Source organism: Myotis yumanensis, unplaced genomic scaffold, assembly GCF_028538775.1.
Source record: "Myotis yumanensis isolate MYYU_CA2020_CCGP unplaced genomic scaffold, mMyoYum1.0.hap1 SCAF_1, whole genome shotgun sequence".
NCBI lineage: Eukaryota > Metazoa > Chordata > Mammalia > Chiroptera > Vespertilionidae > Myotis > Myotis yumanensis.
The window spans coordinates 163,531,719-163,552,577 of NW_027223752.1; the positions used below are offsets into that span (position 1 = coordinate 163,531,719).

A 20,859-nucleotide genomic window follows, 5' to 3' on the forward strand; every position below is an offset into this window, starting at 1 on the left:
ATGTTAAAATTTAACCATTTACTAAATTATAATAACAAAACAGTATTGCCTAATAAGCTCAATTTCAACAAATAAATTATAAGTGGTACTAACAAAGCTAAACTTAAATAAATTTGAGACAGGCATCAACCCACAGTATATACCACTTAGCACTCATCCATAATCCATATTTTATAGTCTCAAGAGGAAGCAACAAACAACAAAACAAAGTATTGATCTGTTTTCTTAAAGCACAGACTCATTAACTAGTCCTTAGTCATAATGAATACGTTTGTTATAAGAAATCAGATATCCATGTAGTCTGAAATCTAGCATGTGTCCATACCAAATTTAAGTACTCATTAGATAATAAAGTTTTCTTTACAAGAACACAGTATATTTTAATTGTAAATGCTACTTTACCTCTCCTTCAGATTTAACACCAATCACTTTTCCATTTTGCACAATTATTTCTTCAATTGGTTTATTCAGCATGTAGGTACCTCCATAAATAGCACTTAGCCTAAAAAATTTATTAAATTACAATTGGTAATTTATAATTGTTTCAACTACTAAAGTCTACTTTCCTAGATCTTAATTATAAGCAATATTTATCTTCTCAATTTTCTTCCAAAAGGCATTAGTTTAAAAGTCATTAGAGCATCAATTATAAAAAATAATGAAATATCATATTCAATGATGAATAGTAAGTAAAAAAAAACAAAAAACAGACCAATAATGAAAGAATAGCTTAAATGTGTCCAATCCTCCTGCATATAAATGAAACTATCAAGAGGCACCGGAGAGTGACTAAACGCAGGCAGAAACTGGGGGGAAAACTTGGAAGGAGGCAACTGGATGAAATATTTATGTGGTTTACATGGATGAGTCTTCCCCTGAGGAAAAGAACTCCCCAGGCCTTATAACACAGAATAGCTATAACAGAAGAAAAAGTCTGTGGTCTTATCATCTTAAGATGACACAGGACAGAATTTGGGGTTGTCAATGGAGATGAAAATTGAGGGTTGGGGGGGAATCCTACAAACAGTAGCCACCAAATCTGTAAAATCTCTTCCATCCTTAGCTAAGTCCAGAAGTACTTGCACATGAGGGAGACTCCAAGAAAGCCAGCAAAAAAGCAACAGCTGAAAAGCAAAAAGACTTGAGCAGAGATTACAGCTGTAGGTCATAAGGACAAACAAGTCTGAAGTTTGAAACTGCCTTATTAAATTAGGAGCTTGGCAGACACTCGGGGCTTTCCACAGAAACACTAGTACCTACTGTTCCAGGACTAATAAGTCAGCCAAGGACAAAAGACCCCCTTTAAAAAGGCATAAAATCAAAACTCCAAAATTCAAAGTAAACTTATCTGCCAATTTGGAAATTAATACTCTTCAGAGAAAGACTCCAGCATCTCTACAATGTACCAGTAAATATGTCCAGTATATGCTAAAAATTATAAGATATAACAAAAAAAATGTGATCCAAAGAGGATAAGCAATCAACATAAACTGACCACTATTACTGATGTTTAAAAAAATGCAGAAGGTTAAAGACAACTATTAGAAATATGATCAAGGATGCCCGGATCAGTGTGCTCAGTGGTTAGCTCAATGGTTAGTGTTTCAGCCCGTGCACAAAAGGATTGTGGATCCAATTCCTCATAAGGGCATGTACCTGAGTTGCAGGTTCAATCCCTGGTCCCGGTTTGGGCATGTGTGGGAGGCAACCTCTTTCACATCAATGTTTCCCTGTCTCTCACTCTCCCCTCTCTCTCCCTCCCTCTCATTCTCTCTAAAAATCAATTGAAAAAAATATCCTCAGTTGAGGACTAACAAAACAAAACAAGAAAATTTGCAAACATCCTTGTTCAAGGATACATGTTCAAGAATGTTATAAATATAGGAGAGTCAAAATGAGTTACACAGCATCTCACAAGATAAATTAAAACTGTATTTGAAAATAGAAATTCTAGATCTACAAAGTATAATATTAAAAAAAATTAAAACTCACTGAATGGGATTATTAGCCTACTGGAAATAACAGAAACAAGAGTCAGTGAACTTGAAGACAAATGAACAGGCATTATCCAATGAAGTAAGGAGAGGGAAAAAATAGACAAAAAAATGAGCAGTGCTGGCCAAGTAGCTCAGTTGATTAGAGCATTCTCTCGATATGCCAAGGTTGTTCGATCCCAGTGTAGGCTCATACAAGAATCAACCAATGAATGCATATATGGCTGGAGCAAAAAAACTGATGTCCCCCCCCCCCCCCCCCCCCCCCCCCCCCCGGCATGAACTCTCTCTCTCCCTACGAACCACAAGGTCAAGGTTCAATTCCCGGTCAGGGCACATGCCCAAGGTTGCAGGCTCCATCCCCAGTAAGGAGTATACAGTAGGCAGCCGATCAATGATTCTCTATCACTGATGTTTCTATCTCTCCCTCCCTCCTCTAAAATCAATAAAAATATATTTAAAGAAATAAAAATCAACATATAAAAATGTGGTTTTTTTTTAAATGAGCAGAGCCTCAATGACCTATGGAATAACACCAAGCATCTAACGTACAAATAATTGGTGTCTCGGAAGAAGAGAAGAGAATATGGGATGAAATATCTAAAGAGGATAGTAATTTAAAAATTACCAATTTGATATAAAAAATGAACTTACACATTCAAGCACTTTAGCAAATGCGAAGCAAAACCACACCTAGACAAATCCTAGTGAAACTGCCATAACCCAAAGAAAATATTTGAAAATAGCTAAAAGAAAAAAACCACTATATATACACAAACTAGTAGTGACATCTAACATACACAAATGCATACACGCACACAAACTAAATTTTAAAAAATTAAAGGGATAGCCCTGATCAGTGTTGCTCAGTGGTTACAGGATCAGCCCAAGCACTGAAGGAACATGGGTTCAATTTCCAGTCAAGGGTAATCCGAACCTGGGTTGCAGGTTCGATCCCCAGCTCTGGTTGGGTTGCACTGGGGAAGCAACCAATCAATATGTCTCTCTCACATCAAAGTTTCTCTCTCTCTCTATGTCTCTCTCCCAATGTCTCTCTCACATCAAAGTTTCTCACTCTTTCTCCCCCTCCCTCCCACTCTGCATTATTAACTCAATGTCAACACCCCTTCATAATAAAAACTCTCAGCAAGATACAAATACAAAAATTTTTAATCTAATAAAACCATCTAGAAAAAAACATTTAATAATAAAATTCTGAAAACATTTCCCTTAAGACTTGGAATAAAGCAAGGGTGTCCATTCTCACAACTTCTATTCATCATTTTTCTATTAGTCCTAGCCAGTGCATAAAGGCAGGGGGAGGAAAGGAGGAACAAAAAGGTTGTAAAAGAAGAAGCTAATCTCTCTGTTCAAAGATGAGATAACTGTGTATAAGGAAAATCCTAAGAAATCTATAAAAACTAGATATAAGGTCAGTATACATAAATCAATTATATTTCTGTATATTAGCAGCAAACAACTCTGAAAACAAACTTCCATTAACAGCAACATCAAAATAACCACACTTACGAATAAATTTGAACAAAAAAAATGCTAGATCTCTACAATGAAGCTACAAGACACTGCTGAGACAAAGAAAACCTAAATATATGAAGAGAGCAAATTCATGCATTGGAAAACTCAGTATTATTAAGATAATTCTCCCCCAAATTGATCTATAGATTTTTTTTTATTAAATTTATTGGATGACAGTGGTTAGTAAGATCATATAGGTTTTAAGTGTACATTTTTATGATACATAATCTGTATATTGCATTGTGACCACCCAAAGTCAAATCATCTCCCATCACCATATTTAGTCCCCTTTATTCTTTACTACCCTCCTGATCTATACAGATTTAATTCATCCTAATTAAAATCCCAGCAAGCACTTTTTCTAGAAATTGTCAACCTGTTCTAAAATGTATTTGGAAATATAAAGGACCTCAAATAGCCAAAACATTTTGAAAAAGAATAAAGATGAGGACTTGCATTACGTGATTTCAAGACTTACTATAAAACTATAATTCAAGACAGTTAGGTAATGGCATAGGGAAATTAAATAGGTCACTGGAACAAAAGACACATATATGGTCAAACGATTTTCTGCAAAGGCACCAAGACAACTAGAAAAAGAAATCTTTCCAACAAATGGTGCTAGAACAACTATCGATATGAAAAAAGTGAACTTTGAGCCCTACCTCACCCCATACACTAATATTATTTCAAGATGAACCACAGATTGAAACAGAAAGCTAAAACTATAAAGCTTTTAGAAAAAGACATAGGAGAACATCTTTATGCTCTTGAGTTTTCTTAGGACTCCAAAAGCACTAAACATTGGGGAAAAAAAAAAAAAAGAGCCCAGCATGGCTCAGTGGTTGAGCATTGACATGAACCAGGAGAGGAAGGAAGGTTCAATTTCCAGTCAGGGCACATGCCTGGGTTGTGGGCTCGATCCCCAGTGTGGGGTGTGCAGGAGGCAGCTGAACAATGACTCTCTCTCGTCATTGATGTTTCTCTCTCTCCCTCTCCCTTCCTCTGGAAATCAACAAAAAAATATATTTTTTAAAAAGATACAACATAAAAATGTAAAGCTTCTGCCACAGATTGGGAGAAAACATTTATAATGCATATATATCTGACAAAAGACTTGCTGTCAGGATACATCAAGATCTCCTACAAATCACAAAGACAACCAATCTTTAAAAATGTACAGAAGACATAAGCAATCACACCACAAAATTATACTAACAGCCAACAACCTCATGAAAAGGTGATCAATATTAGTCCTTAAGAAATGCAAATTAAAACCATAACAAGATACTATTTCACACCTACTGGGTAGTTTCAATTAAAAAAGACTGACAACACCCAGGGGATTGTCAAGGGGGGGGCGGGGGGGGGGGGGGGGGGGACGACGACGGACGGACATATGTAATACCCTTTGTAATACTTTAAGCAATAAAACAATTTAAAAAAAAAAGACTGACAACACAAATGTTGACAAGCATATGGAGCAACTAAAATTCTCAGGCATTGCTGAGTATAAAGTGGTACATCACTCTCTCAAGTATCCATAAGAGAAAAGGGGGGATATTCACATAATGGAATAATACTCAATACTTTTTACTATAAATGAACTACCACCAGCATGTGTATCAACATAAATGGATCTCAAAAATATTAATCAAAGGTCAGACACAAATGAGTACATACTATGGTTTGGGAGGGGTGATTATGAGATGATACAAGGGAACTTTCTGGAATGAGAAAAATGTTATCTTGATTCTGGAGTTTTTATTATGCAAGTTTATACATGTATCAAACTCAACATTTTTACTATAGATCTGTGGTTTCGTTGTATGTGAATTTTACTTCAAAAATTAAAACCATCTCATTATTCACAGGCATATCTTGTCTCATTTTTTACAACCGTATCTCATACACTAGTACTTCTGTGGGAGATGAAGTTCAGAATCAGTGGGGTTTTAGCAAATAGGATAAATATGGGTTCTTACCTTGCAAATCCTTGTGGGAGTTCTCCAAGGCCATACAGTGGATAAAGGTATGGGCTTTTGCCATATCTTGCCAAAGATTCACTGTAAAGTTTAATCCTATTAATGGTTTCACTACATGGTTGATCTAAATAGCTGGAGAAGAGGAAATAAATATTACAAGAGGCTTCGGTTTTCATTCTTGTGTTCAATTTAAAATCTATTTCTGCAGTGATTTCAACTTATTACTTTTGCATTTTACTTAAAAGGTTCTAACATTAATTTGCAACTAGAACCTCTTCTTTCAGTGTATGACATGGCTATATATTTGTTTAGCTAGAATTTCCACATTGGAGAAGTAGGAAATTCAGTTAGCATTCCAAACAATATATAAATCTAAAAACCAGAAAACTTACTCATCAGTTCTGTAAAGTGCCAGGGCATGACCAGTAAAATCTATAACATCTTGGCCCAGATCAAATTTCTTATACACCTCTCGCATTGCAGTCTTCTTAGGATCAATGCCCTCAAAAGTTCTAGCATCATTTTCATCGAAGTTGGCAACATATACTAGGAATTTTCTGAAGCGACGTTTTTCAAACAGCCCCATTAAGCCTAAAAGATAATTTTTCAAAAAGCACACACTCACAATAGAACACTGGAGAAAAGAAAGTATGAAAGGAAAAGTTTAAATTTGCCATGTTATTATTTGAGGCTCTTCTAACACAGTGTGCAATTTAACCAGTTAACTGCCACGCTATTTTGAATTTAATTAAAAAAGGTCCGCCACTTGCCTCTATAGACTCTTATGGCATACAAATGGTTAAGATATGAGTGTTTGGACAACTTTAAAATAAACTGACATAATTATAACAGATCAGTAAGGTCTTCAATTTTAAAGTACAATAACAACCAGTACTTAATTAAATGTAGTATGTCTAATTATGTTTCTTATTAGGTACAAGGTCAAGATGACTTTGCAAAAACTATTTATTCACGAAGGCATCCAGCTGAATGTTCCTTTAACAACTCTAATTGATACTCGGCCAACTGCCTAAAATTCTGAATACTCTTCCTCTTCTTATCTGTATTTAGATGTTGATTATGCTGCTAGTCACTTTAATGAAGTCCTAAATCATCAGCTTACTGCTTTATACAATAAGAAGTAGTTCATTATACAGCTATAAATGACCACATATTAAACCCTCAGACATTCCTATTAGTCAGTTACTACTAGTAGTATACAGCAAGCAGAAAGACAAGGGCAAAGAAACAGAAAACTTTCTGGTTTTACAATCTTTTACCCCCTTTCCTAAACTGTACAGCTACTTCCAAAAACAACAGCTTTAAAAATAACAAATTCTCAAATGTTTCTTTTTTATCTGTTGACAATTTAATGTTTTGATATTTTTAACATTCTTTCCCAAGACTGTAACTGAAACCAACAAAACTGAAAATTCAAATGATCATAACCTGACCGGGTAGTTCAGTCGGTTAGAGCATCTTCCAGATATGCCAACTTGCGGGTTTGATCCCAGGTCATAGCACATAAAAAAATCAACCAATAAATGCGTAAGTGGAACAACAAATTGGTGGGTTTTTTCTTTCTCTCTCTTCTCTCTTTCTCTCTCTCTAAAATCAATTTAAAAAATTTATAAATGATTATAAGGCTATTAGTGACAGCTGACTACATATTTTACAACCTACCTTTAAAAATGGAGAGAATGCATACACAGTAAAGACATAACGCTAAAAAGAAATATTCTATCACCACATCAGCACCATAGTTAAGACCCAAGTTTAATTGTCTGGTGTTGGGTGAAAGACTAAAAAAGAAACATGAGTCACCACTGTAATGCGCTTATATATCGGGTATATGCTGGTGGACGCTGCCTGTTGGAACCTACAGCTACCACCAACAGCTTACTGGGGATTACTGTGTAACTTTTTTTAAAAACCAGAATAAAAATCCTAGTGTCTTCTTAAATTCCTCTCCATTTCCTCTTTTTTCGTTCCCTCCCTCCCCTCATCATTATGGCTGGTGACACTGTTTCACAGCCAAGCAGAGGTGCTCCAGGAGCTTCTCCGCCCCTTCCATGGTGTCATGCATGGTGCCAACTAGTGATCTCCATTACTAGCAGTATGGCATCAAAACCACTGTGATTACAAACATTTTAGAGATCCAGTGCTCATCCTGAAAGTCATAATTGAAAGAGTTAAAATAATATTTCCTACTGTATAATTTTTATAACAGCTGCTTCTATAATGATGCCTTCCTATTTAAAACTGTACCTCCCTGCCCTAGCTGGCCTGGCTCAGTGGATAGAGCATCAGCCTGCAGACTGAAGGGAGCCAGGTTCGATTCCGGCCAAGGGCACATGCCTGGGTTGCAAGCTCGATCCCCAGTGTGGGGTGTGCAGGAGGCAGCCAATCAATGATTCTCTCTCATTATTGATGTTTCTATCTCTCTCTCCTTCTCCCTTCCTCTCTGAAATCAATAAAGAAATATATTTTAAAAAATAGTAATAAAATAAAACTGTACCCCCCATACTCCCTCCACGTTCCAACTTTCTATACAGCATTATTATCATCATGACTTTTCCTTATTTACTTATAGTCTGTCTCCTACTAATGTAAACTCCATTAGGGAAGCAATTTTGTTTACTTTTTTCTTTCTGTTGAACCCTCCCTACTCCCAAACCCAGAAGAGTACCCGGCACATAGCAAGGGCTCAATATATATTCAATCCATATAATCTTATGGGAGCAAATATAAAAGAAGTTGACTTATTCTTATATTAGGTATACCACATAAAAACAAAAATATTAAAATTATATTAAAAAATTAGAAAAAAATTTTTTTTAGAATTAGTCCCCTTAGTGTCTTACCTTCATTTGAAATAGGTTTGACTTTCATTCATTCACTTATACAATGAAGTTTACTTACCAAAAAAACACACCAAAACTTTTAAAACATAAAAAAACCCTACAAAATCCAGAGTACTTTCACTGAGAATAGATAAAAACTTTTCAATTAACTAGGAGGTAACCACAGAATTTTAAAAATTCGCCGAAGCCGGTTTAGCTCAGTGGATAGAGCGTCAGCCTGCAGACTGAAAGGTCCCAGGTTCGATTCCAGTCAAGGGCATGTACCTGGGTTGCGGGCACATGCCCAGTAGGAGATGTGCAGGAGGCAGCTGATCGATGTTTCTCTCTCATCGATGTTTCTAACTCTCTGTTTCTCTCCCTTCCTCTCTGTAAAAAATCAATAAAATATATTTAAAAAAAAAAACTTAGGGTAGAATCAGTATCATAAAAAAACTAAGATATGGCACACAATATAGAATTCTAATTGTAGAATTAGAGGTGCAGCAAGCACAGCTACCTCAGACCGCTACAAGCCCTTGGATTCACTTAGATCTGTGATATCAAAGGTGATTTGATGCCAACGTGCTCCAGATAAATAGATGCCTCACAGCAGTAAGAATAAGAATAAATAAACAAGCTAAAGATTTAGCTTTTCAAAGCTTTTCATGAAAACTTCTCAAAACATTTCTGAACATACTAATTGTGTTCAACATTCTGTAGACATCATATATATTTCTCATTGATTTCACAAAAATAACATCTGACCAAGCAACAAATTATTTACTGGAATTAGCTGGCATCATGAACTATCTATCTATCACGAGAACCAAGAGTGTATACAGAGAGGGGAAAAAAAGCAATGGTAACGGGCTACATTAATAGAAGTATATTGTCCTAGGAAAGTAATAGTCCCACTGACACAGAGCAGACAACATTTGGAGTATTATGTCTGGTCTGTTTGCAATACTATTGTTATATACTAGAGGCCCAGTGTATGAAAATTGTGCACTAGGGGGAGGGAGGTACCTCAGCCTGAGCAGTCAAACATCCTTAGCGCTGCCACGGAGGCAGGAGAGGCTCCCACCACCATGGCTGCACTCATCAGCCATGAGCCCAGCTCAGGGCTTCTGGCTGAGCAGTGCTCCCCCTATAGGAGCGCACTGACCACCAGGGGACAGCTCCAGCATTGAGCATCTGCCCTCTGGTGGTCAGTGCACATCATAGCGACCAGTCGTTCCACTGTTCGGTTGGTTTGCGTATTAGCCTTTTATTATATAGGATAGGATCATCTTGGCAAATCAGAGAATTTACAAAAAAAAGTGTAAAAGAGATCAAGATAGCATATTATATGAGAAACAATCACAGAAACTAGAAATGTTTACCATGAAGAAAAAAGAATAAGATGGTACATAACAGTTAAAATATTTTTTAAAGCTGTATATACTATATATAGTACAGTAGTTACAACTATGAGGGGTTCTTGAGTCAGATATATCTGACTTCCAGCCAGTTCTACCAGTCAGAAGTTATGCTACTTTGGGCTTTTCTTTCACATCGCTATATCTGTTTTCCCATCTGTAAAAAATAATAGCACCCACATCTCACAGGTTTGTAATAAAGGACTACATAAACTAAAATTAGATAACACACAGAGTGTGTTACAGCATACAGTACATGTATGCTGGCAAACATGTTCAGTAAATGTAAGCTATAATCTACACTAATAAAAGAGAAACATGGTAATTAGCGTACGACCGCTACCCTTCCCATTGGCTAATCAGCATATCCTTATGCAAATTAACTGTCAGCCAAGATGGCGGCCGGCAGCCAGGCAGCTGGAAGCAAACATGAGGCTTGCTTGCTCCAGTGACTGCAGACTCCAACTTCCCCACCTGACTTGCCGGCCTCTGAGCTGCAACTCCAAGAAACATTGTAACAAATATAGAAGCTAAACAAAACCCCAGAAACCAGCTTTCAGCCGGCCCGGGATCTCTGAGCTGGAGTTATACATTGTTTCGATTATAGAACGCAAACAAACCAGATACCTGCTTTCAGCAGCGGAAGCCTCAGAGCTAGAGCCAGAGCTAAAGCTGGCCCAGAAGAAAAAAAAGAAAAAGAAAAAAAGGAGCGGTTGGGAGCTTCAGTCAACTGCCAGCCTGAAAGCAGCCCTCAGCTCCTCACCCAGACTGGCCAGGCACCCCAATGGGGACCCCCACCCTGAAGGGTGTGTGACCAGCTGCAAACAGCCATCATCACCTCATCCAGGATGGCCAGGCACCCCAGTGGGGACCTCCATCCTGATCCAGGACACCCTTCAGGGCAAACAAGCCGGCCCCCAGGCCTCTATCCTATATAGTAAAAGGGTAATATGCCTCCCAGCACCGGGATCAGCGGAGCCGCGAGGTCTCCTGGCACCAGATCAGCGTGACAGGGGGCAGCGCCCAAACCCCCTGATCGCCCTGCGGCTGTGTGTGTGACAAGGTGCAGCACCCCAACCCCCGCCCCACAGGCCCTGCTCTGTGTGTGACAGGGTAGAGCCATAACCTCCCCATCGGCCCTGCCCTGAGTGTGACAGTGGTGGCGCCCCAACCCCCTGATCTGCCCTGCCGTGTGTGTGACAGGGGGCGGTGCCCTAACTCCCCTATCGGCCCTACTCTGTGCGTGACAGGGGGGAGCTCCCCAACCCCCTGATCGGCCCTGCTCTGTGCGTGACAGGGGGGAGCTCCCCAACCCCCTGATTGGCCCTGCTCTGTGCGTGACAGAGTATGGAGCCCCAACCCCCCTGATGGGCCCTGCTCTGTGCGTGACAGGGGGCAGCGCCCCAACCCCCTGATTGGCCCTGCTCGGTGAGTCACAGGGGATGGCGCTGCAAGCTCCCCATCGACCCTGCCTTGAGTGTGATAGGGGGCGGTGCCCCAACTCCCCAATCAGCCCTGCTCTGTGCATGACAGGGGGCGGCGCCCCAACTCCCCAATCGGCCCTGCTCTGAGCACGACCAGGGGCTGCACCTAGGGATGGGACCTGCCCTCTGCCACCCAGGAGCAGGCCTAAGCCAGCAGGTCATTATCTCCTGAGGGGTCCCAGACTGCGAGAGGGCACAGGCCGGGCTAAGGGACCCCCTCTTTTCCCCCCCCCCGAGTGCACAAATTTTTGTGCACCGGGCCTCTAGTCCTATACAATAAAAGCCTAATATGCTAAGTGTCCGGTCAACTGGTCAGCCATTCAACCAACCAAAGCGTAATATGCTAATGACATGCTAAGGTCGCTCAAGCGCTTGCTATGACATGCACTGACCACCAGGGGGCAGAGAGTCGACTGGTCAACCAGTCGCTATGACGTGCACTGACCATCGGGGGCAGACACTCTGACCGGTAGGTTAGCTTGCTGCTGGGGACCGGCTGGCGAGACGAGCCGGACATGCCCCGGAGCCCTCCCATGGTTCCTCCCCAGCTGACCAACATCCCGTGTCTCTCCCCAGCCCCAATGGTGTACCAGTGGGGTCCCTTGGCCTGGCTGCTCCCTCTCACAATCCAGGACCCCCTCGGGATGTCAGAGAGCCAGTTTTGGCCTGATTCCGCAGGCCAGGTCAAGGGACCCCACTGGTGCACAAATCCATATACCGGGCCTCCAGTTAAAACTATAAAGTAATTTATTCATATCTTTCTCTTTTATTTTACATTTCTCTTGAACTTCCCTACCTCGACACTTTTCCTTATCTCATTCACTAACTTTGTCTAGAATTTCCTTGCCACCATTGACTTCAAAATTCTATCCACTAATATAAAAACAGCTGCTGATAAGGTAGTGATATGGTAAAAATTCATCAAACTGTATACTAAAAAAACAGGTAAATTCTACTGTATATAAATTATACCTCAATAAACCTAACTTAAAAATATATACATTAAGCCCAGCCAGAGTGACTCAGTGGTTGAGGGTCGACCTAAAACCAGGAGTCACAGTTCGATTCCTGATCAGGGCACTTGGACGGGTTACGGGCTCGATCCCTAGTGTGGGGCATGCTGGAGGCAGTCTATCAGTGATTCTCTCTCATCACTGATGTTTTTGTCTTTCTCTCTCCCTTCCTCTCTGAAATCAATAAAAATATATTTTAAAATAAATCCATAGGTAAGAGCTCAAAGGTAATAAAAAATAAAAAGCACAAACTTTGTTTAAAAGGAATGTATTCAACCTCTTGCATTCCTAGTTCTATGAAAACACTTCATGCAATTATACTCACTTTCATATTTTATTATATTTTTTAATATATTTTTTAATATATTTTTTAATTGATTTCAGAGAAGAAGGGAAAGGGAGAGATAGAAACATCAATCAGAGAGAATCAGCAATTAGCTGCTTTCCGCATACCCCCACTAGGGATCTTTAAAATATTTAAAACTAGAGGCCAGGTGCACAAAATTGTACACGGGTAGGGTCCCTAGGCCTGGCTGGCAATCAGAGCCAATTGGGGCCTTACAGCTGCCAGCTGGGGCCTTCCTTCCCTGGCTGCCGGCTGCTGGCCGGGGCCTTCCTTCATTCCATGCTGCCCCCTGGTGGTTAGCATATGTCATAGCAAGCGATCATACTCCCAGTCTCCCGGTCAAACTCTTGAGCGGACAATTTGCATATTAGGCTTTTATATATATGGAAGACAGCCTGGCCAGTGTTGCTCAGTGGTTGAGTGTAAAACTATGAACCAGGAGGTCATGGTTCGATTCCTGCTCAGGGGACATGCCTGGGTTGTGGGCTCACACTATGGGGAGTGTGGGAGGCAGCCGATCAATGATTCTCTTTCATCATCGATGTTTCTATCTCTCCCTCTCCCTTCCTCTCTGAAATCATTAAAAATATGTTTTAAAAAAAGGATTTAAAATAATTTCTAACCCATGATTACACCACTATCTCCCTTCAATTTAATTTGGAGCCATTCCCTTCCTTTCCCAATTGTCAATTCTAACCTAGCAAAACTATTAGTGGATTTTTTTTTACTATCCAGCTATAGTGTCTTTCAACATTTTAGGCCCAATATTTTCTCCCCTAATAGCAAGAAGTAAATAAATGGAGTTAGGAAAAACTGCCAAAATAAATAAGAAAACTTTTCCACATTTATGCCAAAATAAAATTACTGGAGAATTTATCGATCCTTTTCCTATTCTCCCAAACCTTTCCCTCCTCTAAACTTCTAAAACATCTAGTATATAAAACTCATCTATTCCTTAGTTATACAAATTTGTCCTTTCTTAAACTGCTCTGTACAACAACTACAACACCCTAAAGAACAGAGGTCCTTTCTAGGGGTGTTTGCTATTTAAGAGATCAAAACAGAAAATGTTAACCAGGAATCTTTGGTTGAGCCAGTGGAGGAAATAATTTAGGGCAGAGAATAAAATCACACCATACTCACTAGAAATTCCTAAAAACAGAGATTTTGGAGAATGGCAACAGCACCAACTTAGAAAATGGGTTTTGCCACATCAGAGTTCTTTTCTTTTTCAGCAGGTTGGACAATATAGTCTAGGTCCTAGGACCTAGACTCTAGGAGGTCAGCTTAATACGGTTAAGAACACAGGCTTTGGAGCAATCCCTCCAGGGTTTCAATTCCCATCCTGCTACTTAAATCACTTATGTGATTTCAGGCCTGAATTTTCTTATCTATAAAATGGAAAACTTACTTCATAAAGGTGTTTTAAAAGCCAAGTAAGAAAATGAATGTGAAGTGTTTAGCACAGAGGCTAACACACAGGAAACACAAAAAACCAACTGCTCTTATGAATTATTATGAAAAGAGCACTACTAGACCTAGACATAGAGATGGTCATGATATAGAGATGGTCATTTAAACTCTCTTTAAATGTCAAAAAGAATAGAAAAATTTGAACATTCTGTTCATTAAGGTATTCTCAACTGCCCAGAATAGTGTCTGGCATGTAATACACATTCAATAAATATTTTTTGATCGAATGAGTGGTTGATGTAAGGGATATTAAATTTAATCTCTAAGAGTCATTTTCCATTGTGAAACCTTAACATTCTGAAAAAATAAAATTACTTACTAGATGCCAGGGCTTCTGCTTCAGTGGAAGGAACCTTGTAGATTTTTCCTCCCTTATAGACAAAGCTCCCTTCAGTCACTTTGAAATCCAGATAACGAGTGACTTCTGTATAAAGTAGCATCTTAACCAGCTGACCTATAAAAGTCACACAATTCAAATTATAATTAATATCCTACTACCCTTAAAAACTAGCAGAAAATACATTTACCAATATTAATGGCTTCATAATTTGTTAGCATTGTCCAATAACTCCTACAAAAAGTCTCCAAAGCCATATTTTAAATGAGACAATCAGAATGCATACCTATTTGTTAGCATATTTAGAAGTATTTTTTAATGTACAACTTCAAGGTTAATAACTTCATTAACTTGCTTTTGTAAAAGCTACACAATTATTACAGGTATGAGGTTACAATTATAATACTACTGAAATAGGTTGGGTTACTTTAAAGTTCATGTTATATTTTAAAGAGAGGCAAATCAAAGGCAAAAATTTTCAGGAATTTATGCTTTACAGTTTCTATGTCAATTTATATTAATAAAACAAACATTAATTTCAGATTAAAAAAAGCAAAAAACAAAAAAGCAAAATAAATAAATAAATGGAAGGGTGGGAAGACAGGCATACAATTAAAATATTACCTACCTATAAACCAAAGAAATTCTGGTATGCTAAAAATAGCAAACTTCTTTTAGAAATAAAATTATTTTAAAACTCATTTGAAAAGCATACTAAAGCAGTCAAAATAAAAAGGTTTTCTTTGAAAACAAGAAATAATGACAAGAGCATTATGCAGCCAGATATTAAAGTACATTGTACAATTATATTGGTTAGTCCACATATCAGTCAAAAACAATACAGACCTCACATATAAGAATTTAACATATCATAAAAGTTTAAATCAAAGTGGAAAAAATAAATGGTGCTGAGGGACAAATGACTCACCATTTTGATAAAAAAATAAATTTCAATCTCTACTTCTCAAAGAACAGGATAATAAAATAGGTAATTTACATAGAAAATAGGTGAAAAAAAGAAACTGTAAAACTATTTTAAAGTATTACTATTTATATAACCTTGAGGTAGAAAAATTTTAAGCATACCCTTCCAAATCACGACAATGAAAGAAAGATCAACCTATATGACTACATGAAATTTAAAAGCTTTTGCACACACACACACACACACAAAATACAACAGTAATGTAAAAGGCCAATCACAAACTGGAAAAGGTATTTTAAACATATTTTTAAAGAGTATAGCCTTTATAAAGAGCACTTTACAACAATAAGAAAAAAACACAAAACCTCAACAGAAAAATATGCAAAAGCACAAGGCTAAGACAGTTCACTAAAAAATACAAAAACCACCGTAGCTGGTTTGGCTCAGTGGATAAAGCGTCGGCTTGCAGACTGAAGGGTCCCAGGTTTGATTCCGATCAAGGGCACATACAGGGGTTGCAGGCTCGATCCCCAGTAGGAGGCATGCAGGAAGCAGCCAATGATGATTCTCTCTCTTCATTGATGTTTCTATCTCTCCCCCTCCCTTCCTCTCTGAAATAAATAAAAAACAATAACAACAATAATAATAAAAGAATACAAAAGCCACCCTGGCTGGTGTAGCTCTACAGTTAGAGCGTCAGCCTGCACACCAAAGGGTCACGGGTTCGATTCCCAGTCAAGGGCACATTCCTGGGCTCACACTATGGGGACACATTGGTGTTTCTCTCCCCCGGCCCCTCCGCCACCCCGCCACCTCCCTTGTTTCACTCTCTCTGAAAAAGCAATGGGGGAAAAAAAAACCCTCATGTGAGGATTAATAAATAAAAAAAGAATATAAAAGCCAATAAACATCTAGAAATCATTTCACCTTCTAATAAATAGATTTTTAAAATCAATTATTTTGTCTTTAGTACAAAATGACAAAAAATAAAATGAATGATATCTGGGTTTTGGTAAAGGTACTGGGAAAGGGGAAGTCTCACAATCTAATGGTGATCAGCAATATAAAGGGAAAGCCTTAAGAAATCATTCCGCCCTGGCCGGCTTGGCTCAGTGGATAGAGTGTCGGCCTGCGGACTGAAGGGTCCCAGGTTCGATTCCAGCCGAGGGCACATGCCTGGGTGGCAGGCTCGATCCCCAGTTGGGGGTGTGCAGGAGTCAGCCGATCAATGATTCTCTCTCATCATTGATGTTTCTATCTCTCTTTCCTTCTCCCTTCCTCTCTGAAATCAATAAATATACTTAATTTTAAAAAAAGAAATCATTCCATCATTCCCTTTATCCCCATAATACGCTTCAAGAAGTATACAATGAGATTTATCACATAAACACAGATGAGCTCTCTCTCTCTCGTGTTCTCTCTCTCTCTCTCTCTCTCTCTCTCTCTCTCACACACACACACACACACACACACACACACACACACACACACAAACGCTCATAGTATATCAGCTGAAAAACATGACTGGGGAGAAAATTTAAAAAAATATATATATAGATAGATAGATAGATAGATAGCCTGGCAGGTTATACATCAAAATATATTAACTATAATTCTAGATGGTGAATTCTGATTACATAAATTTTATTTCCTTTCTGCTTATGTTTTCTAATTTCAATAAAATAATTTTAGCCATAACCGGTTTGGCTTAGTGGATAGGGCATAGGCCTGTGGACTGAAAGGTCCCAGGTTCGATTCCGGTCAAGGGCATGTACCTGGGTTGCGGGCACATCCCCAGAAGGGGGCGTGCAAGAGGCAGCTGATCAATGTTTCTAACTCTCTATCTCTCTCCCTTCCTCTCTGTAAAAAAATCAATAAAATATATTAAAATAATAATAATTTTATTACTTACATAAAAATTTTTGAGTTTACAATTCACCTCAAAATAATTTAGTTAACACTAAATTATTTCAGAGAAAATTCAAATAAGAACTTTGCCTTAAAACAAATTACAGAATATAAATTTTAAAAAAAGGGGAAGGGTGGCACATACTTTAAAGAACATAGACTTTCCAGTCATCTCAGAAAAAGACAATAATATCAACAACTTAAAAAGATACTCAACTCCTCTAATTAAAAAATATTTTTAAAAAACTTTAAAAGCCAACAGATTAGAAAGACCCAGTTATCTACCAAAGCATCAAGAGAAAAATCTGTTATAAATGCTTACAATTTTGATATGTATTGTGTCATATCATATCATAATTTTCTTTCTTCAGAACCAATCACTAAGAAGTCACCTCCATTTCTCTCCATTTTTATTGCTTCCAGACGCCTCTAATGGAGCATATTACTCACCATACTGTAACCATTTAAAAAAATCCATTTCCACATACCTGGAATAATATTCTCTGTCAGGAGTTAGTTTCTAGTTTTAAATCAGATTCTGTCATAAATTTAAGTTAGAATTCTTTACCATTAGCCATAAGGAACTTGGGAATTAAGTCAACATTCCAGTCTCTTCCTCTCCCCATTGATGATGGTGGTGTTCCTGGTATTTTAAATCTTTTGTATAACTAAAACCAAAACAAAAATACCTATAATGTAACAAAACTTAATTCCCATTATACTATGCAACTGTTTTTTGATGACATGGTTTTGGTGTAATAACACCAGTATATGAGGCAAAGTATAACAAGCACATTTATTTTTATTTTTGATTTTAGAGACAGGAGGATTTAAGGGGAGGGAGAGAGAACATCAACATGAAAGAGAAACATGGATAGGTTGCCAGACAGGGGATCAAATCTTTGGTGTACAGGACGACACTCCAACCGAGCTACACCGGCCAGAGCAGCACATTTCATTTTGAATCAGGTAAAACTATTAGTAAAGTCTAATGTATACATAAACTAAGTATATTACTAAACTAATGAATGTTAACACAAGTACTACAGAGGCAGTGTTTGTTTTATTAGCAGAAAAGCAAGAACACGAAACTATTTGTCAATGACACATTAATTAGTTCTGCAGATACACTCCTTATTTATAGAAATCATTTAAACTCATTCCTTCCTGAATAGAAAGCCATCAAAAGGCTTAATTTTGCTTTTGTAGTTATGTAAGGAGTTAAAAATAAAATTTGGATTCTTCATATTAGAAAAGACATTTAAAATTAGTCCAATTAATTTACAATTTGTGTGAGATAAGTAGAAACTCTAGATGAAAGCTTACAGTTTAAAATTTGAGAACATTCAAATTCACATATTGCTAAGGTGGAACAGAATAAGCAAAGTAGGTACTTATATACTCTATAAAAATCCCTAAGTCCTTGCATATATTCACAGAAAAAGAAAACAGAACAGTGAGCTTGCTCATCTTACTGAAGATCAGCTAATAAATGTACTAGGCATGGAAAGACTGGTGCCAGCACATCACTCCACCGATTACTCACAATGAAGAGCTCTGGTGGTAATCATCTTAACCAGGGTCAAACTTAGCATCATGAACAGTGGGGCAACCAGATGTTATGTGCCTGTTGATGTGATGCAATGGGAAGTAGCTAACAATACTTTCTTATAAACTAGCCTGGACTTTGCAAAAGGAAAAAGAAAAAGTGGAGAGACTTCAGTAGATGAAGAGAACAAGGAAAAACAACTCAAAGGCAGTGTTTAAACTGGTTTAAAAACAACACTACCATACAGCAATAACATTCTGAGGAATCCTGGGAAATTCAAATATGGTCTGGATATTATTATTAATTTTCTTAAATGTGGTAACAGTATTATATAGGAAAATATTATTATTAGCAAATGAATTCTGAAATAGGTCAAGTATCATTATGTCTATTACTTCCAATGGTTCAAAACCAGTAACACAAAAAGGCATGCTAATATAGCAAAATATTAACTCAATCCAGATGGAGGTTTCTCATTCAGTAGTATTATTCCTTCTATTTCTTTGTATTCCTGAATATAGAAGAAAACTTTTTTATATAAATATTAAGTTTATTTTAAGTCATTATTTAAGAAGTAATTGATGGTATCTATATTTCCTATTTTTTTTAAAAAAGTACAACTTATATCCATACATGTGGGTGCAGAACAAATATCACAAAGAGAAATAAATATATTTAGCAAAACACACTTTGGAAATGCTTCATATACCCATGTTATCAAAGAGTAGGGAACAGGGCAGTATGGTAAAAGGAACTAAGCTTTGGAGTCATATAACCTAGGTGCGCAACCCATTTCTGTGATTTTAACCCCACTGAGACTATTTTGTCTGAAAAATGGGGATAAAAATAATCTCTAACTGGGAAAATAAATCAAACCATGAGGAAAGTACTGGCATTGTGTCTGGCACACATTAGGGCTTCATCAAAAGTTGAACTTCTATTAACTTTGAGAGATAACTGCTCCAGATGGCAACAAAGGGCACAATTTCAATTGTGCAAGCCCCAAACTAGAAGCTCCTGAAAATTATGATGCTAAAGATAATCTAATAAGAAATTAAAACTGCCAGTTTCACTTAATGCCCTTGATGAAACATTAAAAATTACCTCTAAGGAGTCAAGTTGAGATTCAGAAGTAAAGGATTTAGCCCTTGCTGGTTTGGGTCAGTGGGTAGAGTATCAGACTGCAGACTGAAGGGTCCCAGGTTTGATTCTGGTCAAGAACACATGCTGGGTTGTGGGCTCGATCCCCCAGTGGAGGGTGTGCAGGAGGCAGCCGATCAATGATTCTCTCTCATCATTGATGTTTCTACCTCCCTCTCCCTCTCCCTTCCTCTCTGAAATAAATATTAAAAAAATTAAAAGTAGAAGATTCAAAGTATAAAAGGCATATTAATTTATTCTAATACTTACATCTTCCAGAGGTGTTATAGATGCACTTTCTCCTCCATAATATGGATTTCTATCCATGTGAAGAACTTTCTTTCCATTCACTGACATTATACCTGACAGGATACATTCCTACAGGGAAAACATAGTATCTTCAAAAGAAGGAAAGTGCTATAGCATGTTTCAAACAGATACATTTTCTTCAAGCCTCTCATGAAACGTTTTAGTAACTAACACCCATGTATGTGCAATATACGATGTACTTTAAGGATAAAGCCCTAAAGGAGAGTTCAAAGTGTAATCTGTAGATCCCTGTGGGTCCCAAGGTTAAAACTATTTTCATAACCAGAGGCATGGAAACATGGAACAGACTGACAAATCTCAGAAGGAAGGGGAAAGGGGAGTGGGGAGAGATTAAAGATCTTATATGCATATTAGAGGTCTGATGCACAAAATTCGTGCACGGGCAGGGCTGCGGGTGTCCCCTCAGCTGGTAAGCGGACATCCCATTCACAGCTCACAGTCCGGGACCCCTCGCTCCTTACCGCCCACCGGCTTGCTGCTCCTGACCACTGGGCTCACTGCTCCTAGCACTGCCATGGAGGCAGGAGAGGCTCCCGCCACCGCCACTGCACTTGCCAGCTATAAGCCCAGCTTCTGGC

At 38.2% G+C, this 20,859-nt stretch overlaps 1 protein-coding gene across 1 annotated transcript in view; it reads right to left on the reverse strand.

Annotated features, from left to right (window-relative positions):
- GDI2 (GDP dissociation inhibitor 2) overlaps positions 1–20,859 on the reverse strand; it is a 45,185-nt gene that overhangs the window by 8,224 nt on the left and 16,102 nt on the right. Inside the window, exons 2-7 of the mRNA XM_070391419.1 lie at positions 20,222–20,329; positions 17,831–17,930; positions 14,412–14,546; positions 5,908–6,106; positions 5,516–5,647; positions 403–502 (exon numbers count right to left, since the gene is read on the reverse strand). Coding sequence (XP_070247520.1) covers positions 403–502; positions 5,516–5,647; positions 5,908–6,106; positions 14,412–14,546; positions 17,831–17,930; positions 20,222–20,329 — 774 coding nt within the window. The remainder of the gene's footprint in view (positions 1–402; positions 503–5,515; positions 5,648–5,907; positions 6,107–14,411; positions 14,547–17,830; positions 17,931–20,221; positions 20,330–20,859) is intronic.